The 25,572-nt window shown below is 40.0% G+C and overlaps 1 protein-coding gene across 1 annotated transcript in view; it reads right to left on the reverse strand.

Moving 5' to 3' along the window:
- The window catches only part of LOC127655151 (uncharacterized), a 51,639-nt gene that overhangs the window by 5,612 nt on the left and 20,455 nt on the right, over positions 1-25,572 (reverse strand). Inside the window, exons 14-25 of the mRNA XM_052142795.1 lie at positions 21,893-21,960; positions 19,550-19,633; positions 19,271-19,357; positions 9,216-9,305; positions 8,935-9,027; positions 8,161-8,253; positions 7,995-8,061; positions 6,223-6,421; positions 5,103-5,298; positions 4,936-5,016; positions 4,744-4,855; positions 86-528 (exon numbers count right to left, since the gene is read on the reverse strand). Coding sequence (XP_051998755.1) covers positions 86-528; positions 4,744-4,855; positions 4,936-5,016; positions 5,103-5,298; positions 6,223-6,421; positions 7,995-8,061; positions 8,161-8,253; positions 8,935-9,027; positions 9,216-9,305; positions 19,271-19,357; positions 19,550-19,633; positions 21,893-21,960 — 1,613 coding nt within the window. The remainder of the gene's footprint in view (positions 1-85; positions 529-4,743; positions 4,856-4,935; positions 5,017-5,102; positions 5,299-6,222; positions 6,422-7,994; positions 8,062-8,160; positions 8,254-8,934; positions 9,028-9,215; positions 9,306-19,270; positions 19,358-19,549; positions 19,634-21,892; positions 21,961-25,572) is intronic.

A 25,572-nucleotide genomic window follows, 5' to 3' on the forward strand; every position in this document is an offset into this window, starting at 1 on the left:
ACTGAGGTGGAACAAGGAGTCCCACAGAGCCAGGATCTCAAAATCATTTAGCCAATTTGGGATTACATGGGGAGGATATACTCACATCATTGCATGACTCAGATTTGGTTGGGTTTGAGGCAGGATGGTGTGCTGGCTGAGAGGGCATATGGATGAGAGAAAGGGCTGCATTGCTACACGGGCTGCAGTGGGCCGCCACCCCCATTGAGGTGGATCTGTGAGAGTTCTGTGAGAGTCTGTGAGTGCTGGGATCTGATAGTGCTGTAACATGTGAGTGCTGGGATCTGTGAATGCTGTACACTGATCTGGGAGAATCCTCTTCTTCACATGTCTCTGTGCTCTCTGAGTCTGTATCAGCACCCATGTCGTTGTCAGAGTCAATATAGGTGTTATCCTGCGAGCTACTGTTCTCTAGCTTGTCATCCTCTTTGTCCTTGGGCGTCATCACCTGTCTCTCATGGATCATGGGTCTCTCAGGCTCATCCTGTTTATTTGCTATCCATTCTACTTCCTGTCGCTGAGGTTTTCCTAAAACAGATGATGAAAATTATTTGAAATGACATTTTTCTTTCATAGCTTCTTTGTTTTCAGAAGATTTGTTGTAAAATTTTTGCCAAAACCCAGTGATTTAAAGGCATAACAGGCATGCTCCTGACACAAAGGCGGTTTCAAAAGACATTCTAATTATGATCCTTCCTAAGAAACACTTTTCTAAGGCAGCATTGCAAGAATATTTCACAGAGAAGACAATCTCAGAAATGCACTGCCCTGAGCTCAGTGTAAAATTAAATCCAGAAAAGTATATCCAAGACGAAGTGAGAGAAATATATTTCAATCAGTAATTAACTTTTTTGAAAGACATAGTCCAGTGTAATTAAAAAATATATAATTTTACCTAATATGTGTGTGAACAATGTATTTTTTTTGCTTACTAGAGCTTTGTTTGCTTAGTTTATTAGCATTGTTAGCGTAGCATCATGCTAACATTCAAAATTGTGTAATTTCTTCTTGTTAAAATACTTTTTCCTATCCCATCTTAATATGCAGATACAACTGTAAGTAAGCCAATAGTAGGTTAATTTCCCCAGTGTAAACACTGTGGCTCTTCCAAATATGAATCTGTTTGTTTTAGCGGCTTGGCCAGCTTGACACAGTGACATCGGCTCAACCAATAGTACAAGTTTGGGGCTGGACTATCTGATTTTTTTTTCGTGTTTTTTTTATTTTATCAATGGCATAAAAGTTAAATATTTTTGCCATTCATTGCGTTGATGTACTGTTGCAGAAATTACACACATCAGCTGTAATTATGAGTCTATTTTCCGCATTGATTATCAGAGTTGCTGCCTATGTAGAGTGTGCTAAATCGGTCACTTATGAGGCTCCAAAACAGAATGAATGCTGCCGTAAGGCCTTTGCACACCTAACACGAATATGCTAAACGAATCGGCAAAAAAACATTTTTTCAAATGAAAAGTAAGGCGAATGATCGCCATTCCCACATTCACGCTTTTACAATAGGTGGCGCTAATCGACAAGCAATTTTATCCCGGTATGGTAGGCAGAGATGGGACCAAGTCACACATGTGCAAGTCTCAAGTAAGTCTCAAGTCTTCACCTTCAAGTCTCAAGTAAGTCCCAAGTATTTTTTTCTTGGGCAAGTCAAGTCAAGTCAAGTCACAGGTTATGTCAAGTCAAGTCCAAGTCAAGTCACCTTATTATTGTAATTTTACCTGCAGAATCTGATCATAATAAAGTGAAAAGACAAGATATAAGTAACTGTCAGTAAATTACAATACTCATGTTCAGTAAAATACATCATGGAATCAAACAAAATTGTAACTTCATAAAATTATTTATTTTTCACTTCTGCCAACAGTGTTTGAAATATTTTAAATTTTCAACATTGAGTCCATAAAACAAATAACAGCTTAACATCCAACAGACTCCTCTCTGAACACCTCCCTCTCTCTCTCTCAAACACAGTTACATACATTAAACTTTGTTACATTTCTCCTCTCTCTCACACACACACACTCTCTCTCACACACTCTCTCTCTCACACACACTCTCTCTCACACACACTCTCTCTCTCACACACTCTCTCTCTCACACACCCTCTCTCTCTCTCACACACCCTCTCTCTCTCTCACACACCCTCTCTCACACACTCTCTCTCTCTCACACACCCACTCACACACACTCTCTCTCCCACACCCACACTCACTCACTCACTCACTCTCGCGCTCACACACACTCACTCTCTCACACACTCTCTCTCCCACACTCCCACACCCACACTCACTCACTCACTCACACACACACACACACACACACACACACACTCACTCACTCACTCACTCGCGCTCTCACACTCCCACACACACACACACTCAGAGTATATCCATAAGCCTATTTTTGCAATGTCTGTGAGTGGGAAACGTTGAGGTACCAGCGCCCGTGAACGTCATGGCAACGTACAAAACAAAGTACCTCGCGCGGGAAACACTTAAATGCGCGTAACTAACGTAAATCAAGCAGGCTAGTATGCAGCATAAGCCACGAAGTGTTGGCGAAATAAAAAATTAATGGACAGATTTTTTTTTCAAGAAAACTTCTTGCACAAAATAAATTCAAGCACTTTCAAGGACCTGTATATGTATGTTTATTTTCAAGAACTTTCCAGGGCCTTGAATTTTATTTTTCAGATTCACAAACTTTCAAGGATTTCAAGGACCCGTGGGAACCCTGCTATTATTACATTAGCTAACTACCAACTAACCAGATAAAATTAACAAATTGACAAGCACTTACTGGGCAGAATGGCTCTTCAAATGGCGGACGAAATTGGAGGTTGTCGTCTGGCTGTCCGCGATCTTAACGTTGCATGTCTTGCAAAGCGCTGTTCGTCTTTTACCATCTTGATAATCATTTTTGAAGCCGAAAGCGATGACCCTCGGTAACGTTACCCCTCCGGCTGACATGTTGATGGGTTATCTGATCTAAGTGGGCGTGGTGTGCGTAAGGTACGAGAGGGCATGGCTGATGATAGCCTATAGTGTCGTGATCCAGTCATGACAAAACTATTCTCAGCCTGCGCTCCAGCTGGATCAACTTTATTTTTTAAAGGGGTCATGACATGGTTTTTTTTTATTGTATTATTATGTTCCCTTAGGTGCAATTATAGTATTAATATATTTTTTTTTAAGAAAAACTTTTAAAATCTAGTGATTTATGACCTTTTCCCACCCTGTTTCTCATCCTCTGATTCAAACAGTCTGTTTTGGGGGCGTTTTCCATTTAAGACTTCAGTGTTAACGCCCACTGTTATGATTGGCTAACGTCAGTGCCTATGTATCAATTATTGACGCCCCAGCCAGAACAATATGCAAGTAAACTAAGTAAAAACACTGTGATTATTCATAATGAATGAAATTGCGCTTTAAAAAGTAGTTTAAAGTTTAAAATAGATTACTTACAGTTTGCGTCGTCGTTGTTCCCAGAATAGTCGGCACGGACTTATCTTTGAGCAACAGTTTTCTGGCAAAGCCAGCATCATATTGAGATTTGTTCTCAAAACAGTCATCCTTAAAATGTACAGAACAAACGCTTAAGTTAACACTGCCGTGACTGGGTCGTCCGCAAAAAATAAACTGCATCCATTTTTCCCTGACGTCTGGATCTTTCGGCAGCTTATTCAGAGGTTTTGTTTGACCACAGCCAGGAACAGCACATCTGTGTGGCATCGTAATTTTCCTGTGCACAAGTAGTCTCTGTCAGAGCTCGCTGTCCATCGACTGAACACTTGTGAGGCGACGGCGATACTGAAATGAGCGTAGTTGTCTTGCGCTTATAGCGTAGTTATGTTGTGCTGGAGGCGGTCATATGCAAACGCTGTTACGTCACTTCTAACCGACACGTCACTTCTAACCATGAATCCAGAACGAGCTGTATTTTGAGCTTGATTAAATAAATGATTCGTTTAGAATGGGGAGGACGTCTTAAAATATTAAACTTGCAGGACGTTTTAATGATACAAAGACCTCTTATATACCAAAAGATCAAGGCAAATTTGGTTTCTCATGTCATGACCCCTTTAAAATAATTTATATATTTTATATTCAAACTGAAAACATGATGTGATTAACACTCAAGTCATTCAAGTCTTCGTCTCTCAAGTCAAGTCAAGTCCCGAGTCTTTAACTTCCAAGTCCGAGTCAAGTCTCAAGTATTTTATTTTTTGTCAAGTCAAGTCACAAGTCATAAAAATAGCGACTCGAGTCGACTCGAGTCCAAGTCACCAAGTCACAAGTCCCCATGTCTGATGGTAGGTGTCACGAGCACCTTTCAGCTGGTCTGCCCTCCATCTATGACGCATGAGAAGAAGAACTTGACAAGTAAACAACCATGGAATCACAATTTGATAGACAAGCAAGCATGGTTGAACAACAATGTTGTCAATTGGAACAATACTGATTGTATCTTATTTCCATGTACATCTACTGGTATTATACATTTATTAAAAACCCTGCATGTTATGAATTAAATGTGATGAGATCTAAATGCTCCAAGAGTCTACATAATGCACACAAGACATTTGTTTAAAATAACTGCATAATGACTCACATTAGAAGGCAGCTACGTACAGTACGTAGGCAGAATGGCAGATCACTATGTTTTCGAATAGAGCTATTATCTCTACTTAGACTCACAAACAGAGCAATTATCTCTACGTAGACTCACCAACAACAAATGCTGGTTGACCTTTTTTCTTTTTATCTTTAACTCTTGGGTTGTGAGATTTTGTAGGCCCTTCCTTTTCTTTCTCAGTCTCTTCTTTTGATTTCTTTTTTTTCTGCAGATTGAGAGGATATTGTGATAATTGTACAGACTGAAAATAACAGATAGAAGCCATTGGACTAGTATATAACTTACTTGCTTTGGGCTAGCAGTGATGTTGTCAGGGACCTTGGTGTTCATTTCTTTCTCAGTATCTTCTTTTGATTTCTTTTTCTTCTGCAAATTAAGAGTATATTAATTAAACAAATGTGCAGACAGCAACCTGGAGATAAAATCATATAAAACTTAAGTATTTAACTCACTTGCTTTGCAGTAGAAGGGATATCGTCAACGACCCTGGTGTTCTGGCCCTCAACCTTTGTACGAATTTGAACTGTCTTTCCCTTTGATTTGCTTATGTGCTTATTAACTTTTATATTTTTCTTTATTTTCTCCAACCGTGGGTGTTCAGCATCTTCTGTTCCACCTCTGCTCTTGTAATGACCCTTGCTGTTATTGCTGTCAAGACAAACAACAAAGGATTTCAAATATTAATCAGAATCATTTGGCAAAGAGTGTCGGAAGTTCAGAAGTCTGGTGTTCCCATTAATATATAGCCCAGACAGAGAGAGAGAAAGAGTGAGAAAGGGAGTAAGAGAGATTGACTGATAAGAGCTCAGATGTGGAGAGACCGTAATCTCCTCTCTGCTTTCTCAACACTCTGAGAAGGGTTTAGGCTGAAATTTGAGCTGTAATCAAAGAGTGCTGGAGACTGGGGCGGATGGAGTGACGAGACGGTGTGAGAGAGGAATGCAAACAATTATAGGACAGGATATTAATGAGTCACAAAAACCTCAGAGCCAGGCTGGCTGACCTCTGCCTGACCTCTAACCTGAAGTAGCAACCTGGTTTGTGTACACCCAAAACACAACAGGAATGCAAGCGGGCTGATGATTGAAGAGGTAAGAACTGATGAATTGGTGGAAAGCGAGAGGGGGGCGAAAGATTAAAACTTGATGAAGGACAAAATAAGAATTTTGGAAAATTATAAGGATATTTAGGATTGATTGGCCAGAAATTACAGAGCGCTGTGTCATATTTATTAAAAATCATTCAACCCTATCTGATATATGGAGAACTATAAGAAGAACTATAATTACAAACAATGAATAAGTATTTTGTTACTGCTTCACTCTGACCGGGTCACAATTTAGCAAAATAATATAAACATTTCCAACAAAGAACAAACCATTATGCATCATTTAATTGGAAAGAAGGGTTACATGTGTACAATGAGAACATTATTCATAGAATTTATTATCATTTGGTAATTTAAATCAAAATACACAACCGTGTCAATCATACTTACCAATCCTGCACATCAGGACAGATTTTATAAACACAAACATAAGAAGAGCAACATTACATGAGCTAGATACTCACTCTGCCTCCAATGGTAATCCTGTCTGAATTTCTGTCGACTCCCCTGGTGAATGTGCTTGGGTAGTGAAATGTGTTGATTTAGGACTGATAGCAGGCGCTGCACCTTTGGACTTCCATGACCCAGGTGTCACCCCCGTTTCCGGCTGTAAAGTTGATGCCTTCACTTTTCTGCTTCTTTGCACTCCAGTGGCCCCCTCCCCTGAGAACAGAATCACATTTCTCAATAATTCAATGTTGTTGAAGTTTAGGTAAAACATTGAAAAAGGGATTTGAAGCAATTCATTGTAAAATTGGAGTTGTGTACAGTCTACTTCAGTTATTTTTTTATTTTGTAGACCCAACTAACTTTGAACTCACTTTTTTGGACACTACTTAGTGTACATGTTCAATCAGTCATTGATATTTAGTACAGCAGCACAATTATGAGTGGGATATTGTGTTTATACAACATTTCTATAGAGCTGTTCAGACGTGATGTCAATTTGTAGGCAAACACGGAAGTCTAATTCGCCATGGGTTCCTCTGTATTCCCTATGGGTTTTCAGCTTATATGTAAAATAAGTTAACCATAGACCATTACTTGATTATATGTGGACGTTTTGTTCTACAAAATAAATGACACACTTTCATACCTCAAACTGTAAATTTATAGCTCCCATGTGTCTTTTAAAAAAGTAAGCAATTCAATAAGGCTTCAAAATTCACTTTTGAGGTATGAAAGTGTGTAATTTATGTTGTAGAACAAAACATCCATGTATCGTCAAGTAATGATTACCACAGACCTTATTTTACTCATAAGTTCAAAAACCCCATTATAAAAACCCATCTCTAGGGAACCCATGGTGAATTCTCTACCAGGTTTGTGGATGACAACATGGCCAGCTCTATAAACAAGAAGTTAATAGACATTGATTTCAATTTTAGACACAATATATCCACTTATTTTGTCTATTTTTGCGAGGCTGATGAGAATAGTTCCAAAAGAAGCCAAAGCAGGATCAACCGTTGAATGTTGCAGAGTAATTAACCTGGCTCCAAGTAACAAGTAACAATACTATATAATACTATACCTGATAATCTCACACTTTTATTAATGTGTGAAACGTGCAAGACAATACATTTTAATGTTTGCAGTACATAACCAACTACATAATTTTTTTTTAATACATTTTTAAATTACCAAATTGTGCGGTAGCTCAACTGATGAGAGTGATACTCTTGCGATGCAAAGGACCGGGGTACGAGTCTTGAAGAGCACTTTAGTCAACACTTTAGGCAAAAGATAGAAGCACCACAAAATTATGTGGTTACTTCAGTAATTGTTTTTTTTCATCTCACATTTGCTTTTTATGATAGTTAGGTTTAGGTTTAAGGTAGGTAGGTAGGTTTTGTTGATTGAAAACTTGATAGAACATAAACCTTAACCTCATCTATTTGGGAGAAAATTGATCTTGCTTTTTAGTGCCACTCAGTGGACATTTCATCTCAGAAACTCAGCAATACACGTATGAAGCCACATAACACATTTTTTCAAAAATGTCACCACAGTCATATCATTTTCATGAGCAACACACAGACTTACAGTGGAGTGATACAAACAGTGAAGCATTCCAGGGCTGTTATACTAAATATCAGCACTTTTGGATCGTGCTTGCAGAATCAGATCAATGGAACTTAAATAACTGTATAAATCTATTTAGAACTTTTTACTGGATCAACATTATTACTCATTGGGTTACTCTGTTGAGTGGTAACCCAGGTGCTGTGTTTACCTGTTCTGCTGGGCTGGTGAGTTGTAGAGCTGTTCAGTTCCTCTAATCTCTCCTCAGGTAAAAATACCTTTGAAGAGATGGACTAAGACTCAGATTAAAACAGGTGTTAATGGATAACTCATAATAGCAGGCTAAACAGTATACTAGTGCAAAAAGAAAGATTTACCTGTGTCTCCTCTATTATTTTATTGACAGAACCTAAAGAGTCCTCCTTTCTCTTGGCTTTTGTTTGCTTTGCATGGGAATTGACCTTAAAAACCTACAGAAAACAGCACCTCATGTATTTTATTGTGATTTCCACAAAATTTGTTTTCCTGGAACTTCGAGGCCAACTATCATAGGATCACAAGATGGTTTAAGCTTAATAATGTCAATTATTAAGAGTTCATGGTCAAGCCGGGCCTGGGTAGCTCAGCGAGAATTGATGCTGACTACCACCCCTGGAGTCTCAAGTTTGAATCCAGGGCGTGCTGAGTGACCCCAGCCAGGTCTTCTAAACAAAGAAATTGGCCCAATTGCTAGGGAGGGTAGCGTCACATGGGGTAATCTCCTTGTGGTCGCGATTAGCGGTTCTCGCTCTCAATGGGGCATGTGGTAAGTTGTGCGTGGGTCATGGAGAGTAGCATGAGCCTCCACGTGCTGTGAGTCTCCGTGGTGTCATGCACAACGAGCCACGTGATAAGATGCGTGGATTGACAGTCTCAGAAGCGGAGGCAACTGAGACTTGTCCTCCACCAACCGTATTGAGGTGAGTAACCATGCCACCACAAGGACCTATTAAGTAGTGGGAATTGGACATTCCAAATTGGGAATATATATATATATATATATATATATATATATATATATATATATATATATATATATATATAAAGAGTTTATGGTACCTAAATGTATACTAGCATGCTAAACTGTGTACAAGTGGAAGATAAATATTTACCTGTGTCTCCTGAATTATAATACTGTCGGAGCCTAAACAGTCCTCTTTCCTTTTGGCTTTAGTGTGCTTTGCATGGGAATTGATCTTAAACACCTACACAAAACAGCACCTCGTGAATTTTATTGTGATTTCCACAAAATCCGTTATCCTTCAATACCACAATATGGTTTCAAGATTGTTTAGGCTCTGTAGATCATTAAGACGTTTTGGCTACAGAGGTTGAAATTAACTGGTATCAAAATAGCTTATAAATGGTATATAGGTGAAAGAGGAAGACTCACATGTGTCTCCTGATTTATTTCATTGTCGGAGCCTAAATGATCCTCATCATCCTCTGCATTCTGTTTTGCATGTGCATTCACTGTAAACCCCTATAGAAAATGGCAACACAGTGTAATAACAAAATGGTTAATTCTCAGTGACTTAACACTACTGACATAATTAACAGGATCCGGGACTAAAACAAATAAAAAAAATGTTTTTGGTGGAACATAATGAAAATGGGAACGAAGTCCTTTTCAATTATTTCAGAGGGAAAACATAATTTTTTTAAATGCTGGTATACTGATTAATAACCGATTAATTTTCGTTCTGATATTTTTTGAATGGAACCAAAAACCAAAGTGTTTATCACATAACATTTTCTGAATTACACCTTTTCCTGAAGAGGTTCTCTCTTTTTAATAAAAAATAAGGTTTGATCCTAAGGTTTCCTAAAGGAAACTGCTGGCTGTAGCATTTCGTGACATGCTCAAGTCAAGACCTTTTCAACAACTATTTATAATTACAACATATTGCGCTGTAGATTTAAAAAATGAATAATTAATTATGTCCCCGGACCATAATATAGAACATTCCTACCATCGGAACAAGTACCACCTGTTTCATCAGGGGGCAGTAAGCGAAACACCAGCTTTACAGGCAACGTGCAGCTGTACAGACCAAAAAACCCCACTCAGGCTTGCTTGATGCTAGTAACAGCACAACATAAGGACTGCTGCGTTCTTGCATTCAAACACCACTAGACGGAGCACAATTCCAAATGAAGGGATCTCGAGACGTGTTTTTCTATTTTTATTTTTAAATGTTCAAATTAATAATACATCGACATAAATACGCTGTTTATGAAGTGACACAACCAAAGTGAGACACTCCAAAAGAATAAATAATAGAGCTAAAAGGTACATTGCTCTTTTGTGTCCAAGTCTTCACTTAATTATTTTTAGACATGAAGCATTAATACAGATTTGATGCTTCCGGGGTTTAACTTAGAAGCAGATCTGTAATTAAAACTAAATTATACATAGTTTATTTTTTATTTAGGCCTTTGTGATACAGTTTGGTTTCACATGGCTTATTACAGCTATTGAAAAAAACTCATCATTGCATTGTGTGCTCCCTTCTGTTTTTTCGCCAATGTTTGTTATTAAATCAGTATAAAGTTCAGGACTTTATTACCTCCAGGAATGCGTGATCTGTGAATGTGCCCTCTTTGGATACACCAAAGTCAAAAATAAATAAAAATAATTTGGCCAGCATAAGATGGAGTTTAGTCCAAACGTGCCAACGCACTTTGTATATGCATGCAGGAGATATTTAGGTTATTAATTGAGTTTAGATGGCCAGATGTATATTTGACATAGTTTTGGGGATATATTCAATATCAGGAATACATTTATTGAAAGGATGCTATTTTATATAGGCTACTGCATACTATGCTTTTTATAATTTCTTTGCTGTTAACTCGCACAGATGGGAAAAGTGTGTATTGCTTATTTTCCCTGATTTTGGTTGAGAAAAGTCCCTTATTTTGAAATTGTTTTTCCAGAACAGGTCCCTTGTTTCTCTGCCAACACTGGAACTGGTATATCATCCATCCTAAGCACAGATTTTTGTCATCTTAAAAAGAATTTTATGAACCGTTCTCTTTTATTTTGTTCTAACATGTTCTAACATTTTTTCTATGTTTGCTTTTCATTGGAATATCAGCCAAACTGCATGTCCGATTCATCGCCATTACAGTTTTATGGGTGCAGGGATGGGTACATGGCCAAGCAACGTCTGTGGAGAGCGAGGCTGGGAGAGGAAGAACGGTAAGAATTGACACCTGTGGGAAATAACCTCTAACAGCTGTTTTGTGTTGCAGTGAGAGCTGGAGAGGGATAAAAGGGCACTCCAAACCGCGGGAGGAGAGAGAGAGAGAGATAGCAGAGTGTTCTGTGTGTTTTTTTGTTATGCTGAAAGCAAACCCTTGTGTGTCTTATGTTGGATGTTTACCCAGCTCCTGCTTTCTCCTTAACAAAGAAAGCTAGACATATCACAGTGTTGCTAAAACCCAGGATTAGGAGGAAGAAAACATGGAGTTATTGCCATTAGCTGAAATCATCACGACTTTTGCCGGCATCCACCAGATGCAGCATCAAGCCCTCCTGGATCTACAGTATGTGTGGAGCAGGAACAGCGTTTCCAGGTCCTGCTCCAAGCCCACGCAAAAGACCAACAGGTATTACAGAGCCTGATGGCCCAGAGGAGTACTCCAGCAGCAACACCGGCCACAGCCATGGCCACGCCCCATATCACACTCACGAAAATGGGGCCACAAGATGAACCCGAAGCCTTTATCAATCTCTTCGAATTGGTGGGGCTGAACCAACACTTGAACCAACCCATTGGGCACCCTGTCTTTGCTGTCTTGCGAAGCACAACTTGCGGCTCAACAACTGCCGGTCGCGAGTATCCTGGAGTACATGGGCCTAAAGCGGGCCATCCTGCAGCGAGTCGGCTGCATTCTGGAGCAACACCGGCAACGCTTCTGCACCCTGCCGTTCAGTGAATGCAGTTGCCCATTTGCCTTTGCCAAATAGCTCCATGATGCCTGTCGACAGTGGGTGCTAGCAGAGGATCATGATGCTGGAGCTGTTATTGAGCTTGTGGTACTGGAATAGTTTGTCAGAAGGCTACCGAAAATGACAGCGGAGTGAGAATGCCATTGCCAAGCATTGCTGACTGAGGCAATCCAGCTGGCTGATGACCATTGGCAGCGTATTCGGGTGCCTTCAAGCCCTCTTCTGTCTCTCTCTCTCTCCCTCCCCCTTTCCTTCTCCTCACCCTGTTTCTATTCCCCAGAAACGGGGAATTCCTACCCCAAAACCAGTTCCCCGGTCCTGTGGGGCATTCAACCCAACGGTTTCCCCTAACCCTCTCCACTCTCCCCCACAGGCGAATGAATCCACTGCCGCGGGTGTGGCTGTGAAGTCTGGGCATTTACAGGGCCGATGCTCGAGCAGGATCGTACTGGATACCTCTGAGTATTAAGGGGGTAAATATAAATCCTTGGTGGATTCAGGATGTAATCAAACCTCCACTCAATGATGCTTTGAATACAAGCTGGTAGGTGAAGGTAAGGTGTGTGTACAGGGATATCCAAAGTTACCCTGCAGTGACGATCACTATTCAATTTCGCAGACAAAACATGTTGAGTCTCCAGTTAATTCCCACCTCACCCATCCACTAATCTTGGGACCAAATTGGCCAGCATTTACAACCTTATTAAGGGGAATGTGCATGGATGGGTCCTGCAACAAAGTGTATCAGTGTGTGGTGTGTGACTCACTGGCTGGGGAGGTGGAGCCGGGGCCATCTACGTCAGTGCCATGTCAGGAGGACGTAAGGGAGAGGGAAGTCTCAGCTTCCCCAGTCCTTTGAGGATCCCAGTTTTGGATTTCCCTCTGGAACTGATGCGAGACGAGACCCTTAGGCATGCCTTTGATCAAGTAAAGTGATTGATGGTGTAGAGTATGAACGGAAAATCATGAACTCATTAATTCTGAATGCAATGCACACATTTGTGCGAAGGATCCTAAAACCCTCACACCCTGTGACTCCCCATCTAAATCACGAGGTAGTGCCAGCAAGTCTGGGAGTTAGAATGCTTCTTGATGTTTTTACAACCCAAAGAGCCTCTCCAGAGACACTCGTGATATCGCCATCTACACACTGAAAATCTATACACTCATACCATTTAAAACCACGAAAGGGCTTATTTTTAAGGAAATATGTTTTATTCCTGTATGCTTGGGTATTTCTGCTGTTATATCAAACTAGTTAAGATTGTTTAGTTGTGTAGTTAAACTCTGATGGCTTATATAAATAATCTTAAAATATATATTCACATTTAAGTGTACCAAATACAAGTTTCTTGGTATCAAATTAAACCTCACAACTCGCCCTAGCTGAATATATATATAAGGTTACATTAAAATGTATTCTGAGATGTTTTACCATCTTTTGAGTGATTCAAACCACATCCAGGACCCTGTCATAAATTAGGCAAATGACCAGCCTTGACAAGACAAAGGGAACCTTCTCGCGCCAAAACTGAGAATCCTCACTGGGTCATTCCTCCCAAAGGAGGTGTGACCTCCCTACCTTAAAAGTCAGGATCTGGTGTTGAATCGTCCTCTTTTGTCCTCTTCCTCTTCGCGCTTCTCTCTTTTCAAGCTCTCTCGTTTTTTCTTTCTTTGTCTTTTATTTTATTTGGCGTTTATCTCAGTCTTTTCCTTGTCTTCGGACAAAACTCAGCTCCCTCAGTCAACAACTACTCTTTAAGACGTTTTGAACTTCCCGCAAGCGATCCACGCTCAGGAAGCACCAAGAGAATCCTCCATCTCACGGACGCAACGAGGACATTCACGCACACACGCAGTCTTGTTCAGCGACACAAAGGTCCATTGTGCAAGTATTATTTCATCTAAATTCAAATGCGTTAAAGTGTGTAATTCCCGTGCTGGCTCTTAAGGTTTAACTGTTGTAACAAGTTTGCTATCATTTTCCTTACTGTTTTAGCCTACTTGGTTTGTTCTATGTTAAATTTTTGTTGTTAAATGTGTTCTATGTTTGTTTAAGTGTAGTGATATATCCTAGTTCCTTGTATTAAACCCAATTATACGCTTGATTGTCTGTGTTTGTTGGTCATAAAGCAAAGCCTCTTTAATGTGCGATCTAAAGCTATGAGCTGATATTATCAAAGTAAGTTAACGTGCTTTGATTAAGTAGCTTATATTAAGAATAAACCTTCTGGAGAATTGATCAAGAGTGTCGAGCAAAGTGGTTCGGTGGACGAACTGATTGGTTGCGGTACGGGTTAATTCCATTAAGGTGTTCTGAAAATTAATACAGCCTGTCTGCATATGATGTATATTCCTAATTAATTATAATTCGTTGTGTTAATTATCTATATATATCTGAAGCAGACTTTTGGGCTATATAACCCCTGTTTTGGGGTTATATAACCCCTGTCAAACCGTATGATTAATCATTGATTACAATCATTAATATTAATTGTACATTCCCCAAACCTGAACCAAGAAACCCTACAATGGTCAGCGCCTTGGAAATGTTATTCCAGATGGCTCATTATAATCCGATGGCGGTCTCTTAGGGAAGGAAATTACACTGAGCCGTCTAATGGCCCGTTTCTATTGGCAGGGCATTAGCAGGGATGTTCGCAGGTGGTGTGCGGCATGCCGTTAATGTCAGCTGGTGAATCTGCCGGCCACCCCAAGAGCGCTATTGCACCCCCTTCCTTTGATCGAGGTCCCCTTCAAAAGAATTGGTATGGACCTTGTCAGGCCATTAGAGCGGAGAGTACGTGGGCATCGCTTTGTGTTGGTTCTGGTGGACTACGCAATGTGATATCCGGAAGCAGTGCCTCTGTGCAGTATCTCAGCACGTAGTGTTGCGGTGGCACTCTGTAGAATAATCTCCTGAGTAGGTATTCCAAAAAAAAAAATCCTCATTGATTAGAGCATGAATTATTAGGGATTAAATCGATTCGGACCAGCGTTTACCAACCCCAAATTGACTGTATATGATTTCATAAGTTTGTGCACGAAGACACTCGAAATTGGGCCCAAGCCCCAATTATTTGCTGGACAAGAGGTCAAGTAAGCCTCCATGGGGTTCTCCCCATTTAAATTATTGTACAGGCGTCAACTGTGCAGTGTGCTCGACGCTATGGGAAAATTGGGAGGAGAGACCTTCAAACAGCAAAAACAAAATTAAATATGTTCTTGAATTGGAGCAAAACTCCACACACTGGGAAAATTAACTTAGGAGAATTTGCTCCAGGCTCAAGAACGGCAAAACCAAAATTTACACCAGGAGATAAAGTCCTTGTATTACTCCCCACTTTGAGATCTAAATTACTCGCCAAGTGGCAAGGGCCCTTTGAGGTCATAGGGCAAATCTGGAAATAAATTATGAGGTTAAACGAACGGATAGAGGTGGAACACGTCAGATTTATCACCACAACCTCCTAAAACTGTGGAGAGAAGAAGTCTGCGTGACTTTGGCGATGGTGGTTCCAGAGAGGGAGGAGCTCAGATCGGAGGTGAACTTAAAAGTCACTGATCGAAAGGGGAATGGTAGCTCAGCAAGTATTGACGCTGACTACCACCCTGGAGTCGCGAGTTCGAATCCAGGGTGTGCTGAGTGACTCCAGCCGGGTCTCCTTGGCCCGGTTGCTAGGGAGGGTAGAGTCACATGGGGTAACCCCCTTGTGGTTGCGATTAGTGGTTCTCGCTCTCAATGGGGTGTGTGGTAAGTTGTGCGTGGATTGCGGAGAGTAGCATGAGCCTCCACATGCTGGGAGTCTGGGATGCATGGATTGAATGTCTCTGAAGCCGAGGCAACTGGGACTTGTCCTCTGCCACCCAGATTACCATGCCACCAAGAGGACCTACTAAGTAGTGGGAATTGAGCATTCCAAATTTGGGAGAAAAGGGGATATAAAAATAAATAAAATAAAAAGTCACAGATCGAGTCACTCCAGACATTTGTGGAGACCACAATGTCTGGAGGTTACCAGATGGCAAATAAAACTCTCTGACATGTTCTCGCCTCTTTCCGGTTGTACGAATCTCATAGAACACCATATCGAAATGACCCCAGGGGTAATGGTACGCAGTCGTCCCATACCAATTACCTGAGCACAAAAAATAAGTTGTTTGGGAGAATTGATGAACTGCTCAATCGGTAAAATGCAGATTGCTTTTATTCGAACACTGGATTTAACAAATAGATATTGGCATATCCCCTTAACTCCTATGTCCCTTGAAAAGACATTATTTTACACACCATCGGATTACACCAATTTGTGACTGTGAAAGATCTAAGTTCATGGGAAACAGAGGAGTCAGGAGACAGCGAACAGTTGAGGTGAGTATTTATTTTCTCCACAATCCACACTTTTTGATAAAACAAAAGGAACACATCTCTCAGTGGCCAACTCAAACAGGGTCTTATTAACAGTCTCTCATAGAACTATGCAGTTATTGCTGCCGGTCATTCGGCCACCAGTTCTCTTGCCACTCTCTCTCTAATGCTCTCTCTCTGCTCTTTTCAGGTCTCCCTCCACCATCACTATAATTAGAGACAGGTGTTAGAGTCAACATAACCCAGGTGATGATCCTTACCACTCTCTCTCTCCAGCAGACTGACACATGACCACGCCCCCACATGCCACAGTGACGCTTCCGATCGGTTTGTTTGGGACCACGGCTACGTTTCAGCGGCTCATGGACCGAATCCTCAGACTGCATGCTGCATGCACCTGCAGCATGTCTGGGCTGTCCTGAGGTCGTTGAGATGAGCGGGACTCATGGCAAACCCAATGAAGTGTGCAACTGGGCGGGTGGAAGTATGGTATCTCTACTTCCACTTGGGTCATGGGTAGGTGCGGCCCCAAATTGATAAAACCGCAGCGATTGCAGCCTGCCCGAGACCTAAGACCAAAAAGAAGGTGAGGCAGTTCCTGTGGCTGGGTGGCTATTATCGTAGGTTTGTGCCTAATTATTCGACCGTCACCAGCCTGCTGACTAATCAGACTAAAAAGGGGGCACCAGATCCGGTCCAGTGGACGGAGCTGTGTCAGCAGGCATTCACGCGGGTAAATTCTGCACTTTGCGGCGGGCCACTGTTGCATTCTTCAGATTTCTCTCTCCCTTTTATCTTGCAGATGGACACATTGGACAGGGGGTGGGAGCAGTACTGTCCCAGATGTTGGAGGGGGGAGGAGAGCCCCATGCTGTACATTAGCCGTAAGCACTCGCTGAGGGAGACTATGTATAGCACAGTGGAGAAGGAGGGTTTCAACCTGTTCTGGATCAACCCTCCGGTACTATCTGTTGGGACATGCTTTTACCCTCTGTTCTGTGTGTTTTTGTTATGCTGAAAAGCAAACCCTTGTGTGTCACTGAAAAGTGGAGAAATAAAAGTCTTACATTGGATGTTTACCCGGCTCCCGCTTCCTCCTTAGCAAAGAAAGTTAAAGACGTATCACAATGGGTTATACTGCATGTACTGTATATACAGTATGTATGTATATATATATATATATACAGGTGAAACTCAAAAAATTAGAATATCGTGCAAAAGTTCATTAATTTCAGTAATTCAACTTAAAAGGTGAAACTAATATATTATATAGACTCATTACAAGCAAAGTAAGATATTTCAAGCCTTTATTTGATATAATTTTGATGATTATGGCTTACAGCTTATGAAAACCCCAAATTCAGAATCTCAGAAAATTAGAATATTACATGAAATCAATAAAAAAAGGATTTTAAATACAGAAATGTCGGCCCTCTGAAAAGTATAATCATGCATATGTACTCAGTACTTGGTTTGGGCCCCTTTTGCATTAATTACTGCCTCAATGCGGCGTGGCATGGATGCTATCAGCCTGTGGCACTGCTGAGGTGTTATGGAAGACCAAGATGCTTCAATAGCGGCCTTCAGCTCTTCTGCATTGTTTGGTCTCATGTCTCTCATCTTTCTCTTGGCAATGCCCCATAGATTCTCTATGGGGTTCAGGTCAGGCGAGTTTGCTGGCCTATCAAGCACAGTAATAGCATGGTCATTGAACCAGGTTTTGGTACTTTTGGCAGTGTGGGCAGGTGCCAAGTCCTGCTGGAAAATGAAGTCAGCATCTCCATAAAGCTTGTCTGCTGAAGGAAGCATGAAGTGCTCTAAAATGTCCCGGAAGACGGCTGCGTTGACTCTGGACTTAATAAAGCACAGTGGACCAACACCAGCCGATGACATGGCTCCCCAAACCAACACAGACTGTGGAAACTTCACACTGGACTTCAAGCATCTTGGATTGTGTGCCTCTCCATTCTTCCTCCAGACTCTGGGACCTTGGTTTCCAAATGAGATGCAAAATTTGCTCTCATCAGAAAAGAGGACTTTGGACCACTGAGCAACAGACCAGTTCTTTTTTCCTTTAGCCCAGGTAAGACGTTTGACATTTGAAGCCCATGTCCAGGACCCGTCTGTGTGTGGTGGCTCTTGATGCAGTAACTCCAGCCTCAGTCCACTCCTTGTGAAGCTCCCCAACACATTTGAATGGCCTTTTGCTGACAATCCTCTCCAGGCTACGGTCATCCCTGCTGCTTGTGCACCTTTTTCTTCCACACTTTTCCCTTTCTATTAATGTGCTTTGATACAGCACTTTGAGAACATCCAACTTCTTTTGCAATTACCTTTTGAGGCTTTCCCTCCTTGTGGAGGGTGTCAATGATGGTTTTCTGCACAACTGTCAGGTCAGCAGTCTTCCCCATGATTGTGAATTCAACTGAACCAGACTGAGAGACCATTTAAAGGCTCAGGAACCCTTTGCAGGTGTTTAGCTGATTAGAGTGTGACACTTTGAGCCTACAATACTGAACCTTTTCACAATATTCTAATTTTCTGAGATTCTGAATTTGGGGTTTTCATAAGCTGTAAGCCATAATCATCAAAATTATATCAAATAAAGGCTTGAAATATCTTACTTTGCTTGTAATGAGTCTATATAATATATTAGTTTCACCTTTTAAGTTGAATTACTGAAATTAATGAACTTTTGCACGATATTCTAATTTTTCGAGTTTCACCTGTATATATATATAATTTCAATTTTAATACAAATAGAATTGACTTGGTTATCTATCTATGAGTTATAGATAATGTAGCACCATAGGGTTAGGGTAAGTATCTAAAAAGAACAAGGTACTTGTTCAAGGTACTTGTAAACACAACATAATTTGGATTGGGGGTAGAAGTCTAAGAATTGGTCAATCTGAGTATTGGGGGTTACACAGAAGTTCAGCAGTAAACTTTTCAAATTAAATTATAAAAAATAAACAAATCCTGGAATTTTCATGCACCGTTTCCTGAGAATTCAGAGGTCAGTTTAGACTATTTAGAAAAATAATCAAGGCTTCCTGGCCACAGAGGTTGCAGTTAAATATTGTGCTCAATGGCACAGAAGCTAAAGTGAAAGTCTTACCTTTGATTTGTCAGTGATTTCGCTCTCAGAGCTGAAACAATCGTCGTCCTCCTCCTCCTCGTCACAAGTCTCTGCATGGTTGTTTATCTTAAACGCAGAAAACAACACCTCACTAATGTTATTGCTTTTTTCACAAAATTAGTTTTCATGAAAATCCAAAAGGTCAATATTTAGATGATTTGGGCTCATACATCATCAAAGCTTCCTGACCACAGAAGTTGAAATCAATAATTCTCATTTTAGCATGCTCAACAGTATTGGTGGTAGAGGAAGACTCACCTGTGTGTCCTGCATTTTTGTATTGTAGGAACCTAAAGAATCCTGTCTCTTCCTGGCATAAATCTGCTCTGCAGGTTTATTGAACTAAAACAGAAAACACCACCTCACAAATTATTGTGATTTTCAAAACACCAATTATGCTGAAGAATTCCCAGATGTTTATGCTATGGTTCAGGCTCATAGATCATTAAGGCTTTCTGGCTACAGAAGTTTATGTTAAGGTCAAGACCCTACAGAAAATGCCTGATTAGTTTACGGTGCATAGTTCTTGTTTTTTTTGCCATAGCTCTGCACAATGTTAAGAATCACAGAGAAGGAAAACATCACTGGTGCCAAAAAAGCACTCAGTGGTGTCCTTGAATTCTCAAAAAATAATAAATAAATGTAATAATATATTTCACTGTACATGTTGCACATTTAATAATCATTGTTGACCAACACATTGTGTTCCAAACATGACTGATAAGAAGACAATTATTAAAAAAGAAAAGCATGTTGGCTTTGTCAATGTAATGGAATTTTAAAAACAAATGTAACCAGATAAAAACTGGGGAACAGAACTGGTTACGTTTCAAGGGGAATTATCTGTTTTAAATAATGAGGTGGGATGTACTGATATTTGGCTCATGGTTCTCTCTCTCTGTGAAATATTTTATAATAGATAATAAAAGTGCCCCCCACTCTCAGCAGATACAGTTGTGGTCAAAAATATTGGCCTCAACCTTTGGTTGAAATGAAACAATTAAAATAGAGGAAATATCGAATTATTAAATACATATTTTCCTCCAAAATGCATCGGCCATAATTTTTGGCATACTTTTATTCAATACGTTTTGCAACCTCCCTTTGCCAAGATGTCAGCTCTGAGTCTTCTACTATAATGAGGTCGGATAACACCTGACAAAGGATCTGAGACCATCCTCCATACAGAATCTCTCCAGATCCTTCAATTCAGAGGACCATGTTGGTGGACTCTCCTCTTTAGTTCACCCCACAGGTTTTCTATGGGGTTCGGGTCAAGGGACTGGGATGGCCATGGCAGAACCTTGATTTTGTGGTCAGTGAATAATTTTTGTGTTGATTTTGATGTTTGTTTTGGATCATTGTCCTGCTGGAAGATCCAACCACGGCCCATTGTAAGCTTTCTGGCAGAGGCAGCCAGGTTTAGATTTTCTATCTGTTAGTATTTGATAGTCTGTGATGCCATGTATCCAAACAAGATGCCCAGGACCTCTGGCAGAAAAACAGCCCCACAACATTAAAGATCCAGCACCACATTTAACTGTGGGTATTAGGTACTTCATTATCTTTGTATGTGCCAAACTCATCTCTGGTGTTTGCTGCCAAAAAGCTTTTTTTTTGTTTCATCTGACCATAGAACCTGGTCGCATTTGAAGTTCCAGTAGTGTCTGGCAAACTGAAGACGCTTGAGTTTGTTGTTGGATGAGAGCAGAGGCTTTTTTTTTCTTTTCTTGAAACCCTCCCAAACAACTTGTGGTGATATAGGTGATGTCTGAAGACCCAACAAATTACTGCAATTCTCCAGCTGTGATCCTGTGAATTTTTAGCCACTTGAACCATCCTCCTCACTGTGCATGAAGACAATATAGACACACGTCCTTTTCCAGGTCAATTCTTAACATCTCCAGTTGATTGGAACATGTTAATTATTGCCCTGATGGTGGAAATGGGTATTTTCAATGCTTTGGGAAATCTCTTTTAGCCACTTCCCATTTTGTGAAGCTCAACAACTTGTTGCCTCACATCAGAACTATATTCTTTAGTCTAACCCACTGTGATTGATGATTAAGTGAATGTGGCCTGTGTGTTACCTCATATGTATACCCCTTTGAAACAGGAAGTCATGGCTGAACAATTTTAATGTTCCTAGTCACCCAGTTGCACAGTTTTTTTTTAAATATGAATGGGAAAATACTTCCATCCATCCATCCATTGTCAACCGCTTATCCTGTGTACAGGGCGGGGGCTGGAGCCTATCCCAGCTAACACTGGGGAAAGGCGGGGGACACCCTGGACAGGTCGCCAGTCCATACTTTACTTATAAAAATGTCTAGGGGTGCCTGTAATTGTGGCCAACGTGTTTTGGAGAAAAAAAAATATTTAATAATGAGATATTTCCCCTCTTTCAATTGTTTTTCTTCAATCAAAGATTAGATTTTTGTGAATTTTTTGAATGAAAGATCAAAAGGATAAACAATGCAGATTTTTTTTCACAGACTTCTTTGCTCATATTTACCATGGGTGCCAATATGTTTGGCCACAACTATATAGTGAGATGTTTAGTGCTCTGTGTACTATGAAAAGGTTTGCTAAAAGTCATACCTCATGGCTAGAGTAAAGCTGTGCCTTTTTAGAAGTAGTTGCTTCCGGATTACATGTGGCGACTTCCCCTGCAAACAGAAATAGCATGTTGCTTTTTAAAAAAAAAAAAAAAAAAAAATATATATATATATATATATATATATATATATATATATATATATATATATATATATATATATATATTGTTTTTCACAAATATCTTCCTTAATATGGAGAGACATTTGTAAGTAAACCATTCGTAAGTTGATTTTCCCAAAAAGAGTAAACACTGTCTCTGTGATGCTATCAAAACATTGCTCACATTGTTTGTGTGAGTATCCGAACCAGCCAGATACAGTTACATTAGCACAACCAGTGACGTGAGTTTGGGCTGGGAATGTCTATTTTATCAAACCATGGAAGACAGGGGGCATATTTGGGGAAAAGTTTTTTTAAACCAAGTATAGATCTCTACTGAACAATAAAAGGGGTTTTCCAATCTATGGGCATTTTCAAACCGGGATGGCCATTTCAAAAAGTCTAAAGTAGGGAATCTCAATGGTTTGAAAAGTCCCACGGATTGGGAAAAGACATAAGCATATTTAAAACAGTCATTATTTTTGTAGTTTCATTCAGTGATGCTAGTGGCGCTGAAATTACACACTTCACCTTTAATTTTGTTAAGTAGTGAATGCAAACAGTAGATTCAAAGATATTTCTTTGTGAGCCAAGACTCATCTTTGGTCCGCTAAATGAAACTGGAAATATTAAAAAGTTGTTGTGAGTTGTGATCTGTATTCAGTAAAATAGAAATAACACTGGGATATTGTATATGTATACAGCTTAATTTTGTATGCATGAGTGGCTTCCAATCTTATGATAAACCTCATGAAAAAGTGCTGTGTGCCACAAGGGGGCACAAGTAAATTAGTCCTGTCCCAAGCAAGCTTACCCCCAAAAGTCCTCAACAGCACATGACAGCTGTTCAACTTTTCCTCCTAAATGTATTTATAATAGCATGTTTACATATCGACTCATTTCTCAGTCAAATCTGTTCTGGAAAATGTTTTCAGGAAGGTACTGTGCTGTTGCTAAGGACACTGATATAGGTTGTAGAAAACGAACTGTAACTTCTCGGTTTGTTCAATATATTTCAATGTGTCTCTCACTCACATTGTCACACATGTTTGAATGTCAGATTTTTATCTAATGTACTTCTGTACTTCTTAAACCATGAGAGCATGTTCAGTGTCATGCTGTAGGATCTGTGGTGTTTGCTTCTTGCCTCTCGCTGCATCAGAGGCTCACACTTTTGCCTGTTAGGCTCTCTGAACGTAGCAGCGACTTCATCCTCATAAGAAAAGGGCTGCATTTTGTTCCACATTCTTGGTGTGCACTGTGAGTAAGACCTCTGCTCTGTCTCTCCACGCCCTACTCACCCCTCCACGGCCTTTGATCCTACCCACCCAACCAAAGCAATTATTCATCCCACATGACACAAAACTGCTCTTCTTGCTTTCTCTTTCTTTTTCTTATTCACTGTCTTTCGATATATAGCTCTTGCTTGAATCTCGCTTGAATATTCTTTTCTTGTAAGAGCCCCTGCTGAAAAAGTGAAATGGAATGTAGGCCACAATTCCGTTTAAACTGGACTGGTGCATCACCCTGTATATTTCACATAGATTCCTCCCAATCAAACTCAAGCTCTATAAAACATCTAATGTCAATGTTAGTCACCTGACTAATCCCAACTACATAATGAAAAAGTTACATTTATAATTTTTTTGTCTTTTTTTTTTCCAGTAAACATTTCAACAACACTTTACAATAACATTAACATGTAACATTAGTTAACATGAACTTACAGTGTGTTAAATAAATATGAAACTTTACATCTTTTGCAGTTTATCTGAATTTGAATCTGGATCTGAATCTGGTTTTAAGGATTTTTAGACATTTTTACTGGAACATTATTTTTAGAATATGATTTTTGGCAGTGGGAGTAGATAAGTTGATGACACACACCTATTCATTGTTGAAAATGAGACTCTTAATTTCTTGTTTTATTTTGATTCTCTGTTGTTGAAAAAATGGTCTGATATTTTGTCTGGTAGAGAAGAGTATATGTCTATTAGAGGGCAGTATATTCTGGTCATTCTGATCTGGCTATTTTTCAAAAAGGAATTTATAGTCGTCTTTCCTGGAAAATCAGCTAAGGAATAGAAAGTTCTTTCAATTTCATATCAAACTCGGGTCAGAAGATATAAATACGCATGGCAATTTATAAGCTTGACAGCGTTATAATAAACTTTATTTATGCTTTGACTATAGAGACTCCATCTTTACTGAACCCCACCCATCTTCAGCATTCCCAACTCCCCAGAAAGCAATATGGCACCTCTGTACACTCTTTGCTATTTTTAGTGTCCAACTTATTAGCACGTTGTCAGTGTCGAGACAGACAAGCATAAAACATCCCAGAATAAGCTCAAGGACACATATTGGGATTTGGTTTTAGGTTAACGTTCAGAGCTGTCTGCAGCACTTATGTGTGTTAATGGATGAATTACCTTGACTTGCACGTCAGGCAATTTCTTTAGCTCTTACTTAGCTTTGACTCTAATCCATTTTGTTTTATTTTGTACTGCATATTGACAGTTCATAATTAATGCAATACTACAATTTGTAAAAAATGAAACATATGACAATAGATCAAACTGCCAACAAAATAGTACTGTAATGTTACCAGTACAGTGATGGTACAAGATGGTAATACCATGGTACTTCAAAGAATACCATTTTATTGCCATGGTACATGTCCACAAACATTACTGTTACTTTTTGTTAATGTTAATAAGGTGTAGTTTTGCATTTTTCCTTTTAACTGTCAAAAACTGGTATATTAACTGGAACTTGGGTATTTCAGCCTGTCTATATCTTTGTATATTGCTTCTCATACAATACCAGCACTCTAGATTTAGAGGTTTTGTTCTTGGGGATGTTGCCTCTGATAACCATTTGCCCAAGGTTCTTTTTTTAGAAAGTGTCTGTTTCAGAAGGGGCCCATATAGGAGATTAGGGGCGAATGAAGAGAGCGCTTGCATGGAAAGCCGATGGAGGAGGGGGTTCGTGGGTTAAGGAGGGTCGGTGGAGGTTGAGTTTGTGACCAGTGAGAGGAGTAAGGAAACAGAGCCGCTCCAGAGGTCAGCTTGGGAAAACACAGCCTCTGTCAGTCACACAGACTCTTGGGCCAGGATTAGGCCTCAGCTTGGGGGGGATCAGGTTTCTCTGTTCCGGATACCTCACTGCTACAAACCACTACCAGATGTGGAGCAGGTAGCACAGGACTGGAAGGGATGTGGCTGTGTGTGCTTTAAATGCACTTTGTGTGTTTGTGTTTTGCTGTACTATTTTTAATCTTATTTTTCTTGTTATAGCCCATGTGAGATGAGTTTGAGGATGTAATAAATATGTGGGGGGAAAAAAAGGTTATGTAAAAATGCTAATTTGGTGAACCGTTTTTAAATGAACCCTTACCAAACCTTCAGCAAGCTGCAATAGCAGACAAAGAGGCAAACAGATGATACCATGGGAATGCATATACATATAAGTATAGACTGACTTGTACAATTCTATGTACAGTACATTGTTCACTAAAAGCTAGTTCCCTTTTATAAAACAGTGGTTCTCAAATGGCGTTG

Source organism: Xyrauchen texanus, chromosome 14 (assembly GCF_025860055.1).
Source record: "Xyrauchen texanus isolate HMW12.3.18 chromosome 14, RBS_HiC_50CHRs, whole genome shotgun sequence".
NCBI classification, from domain to species: Eukaryota; Metazoa; Chordata; class Actinopteri; order Cypriniformes; family Catostomidae; genus Xyrauchen; species Xyrauchen texanus.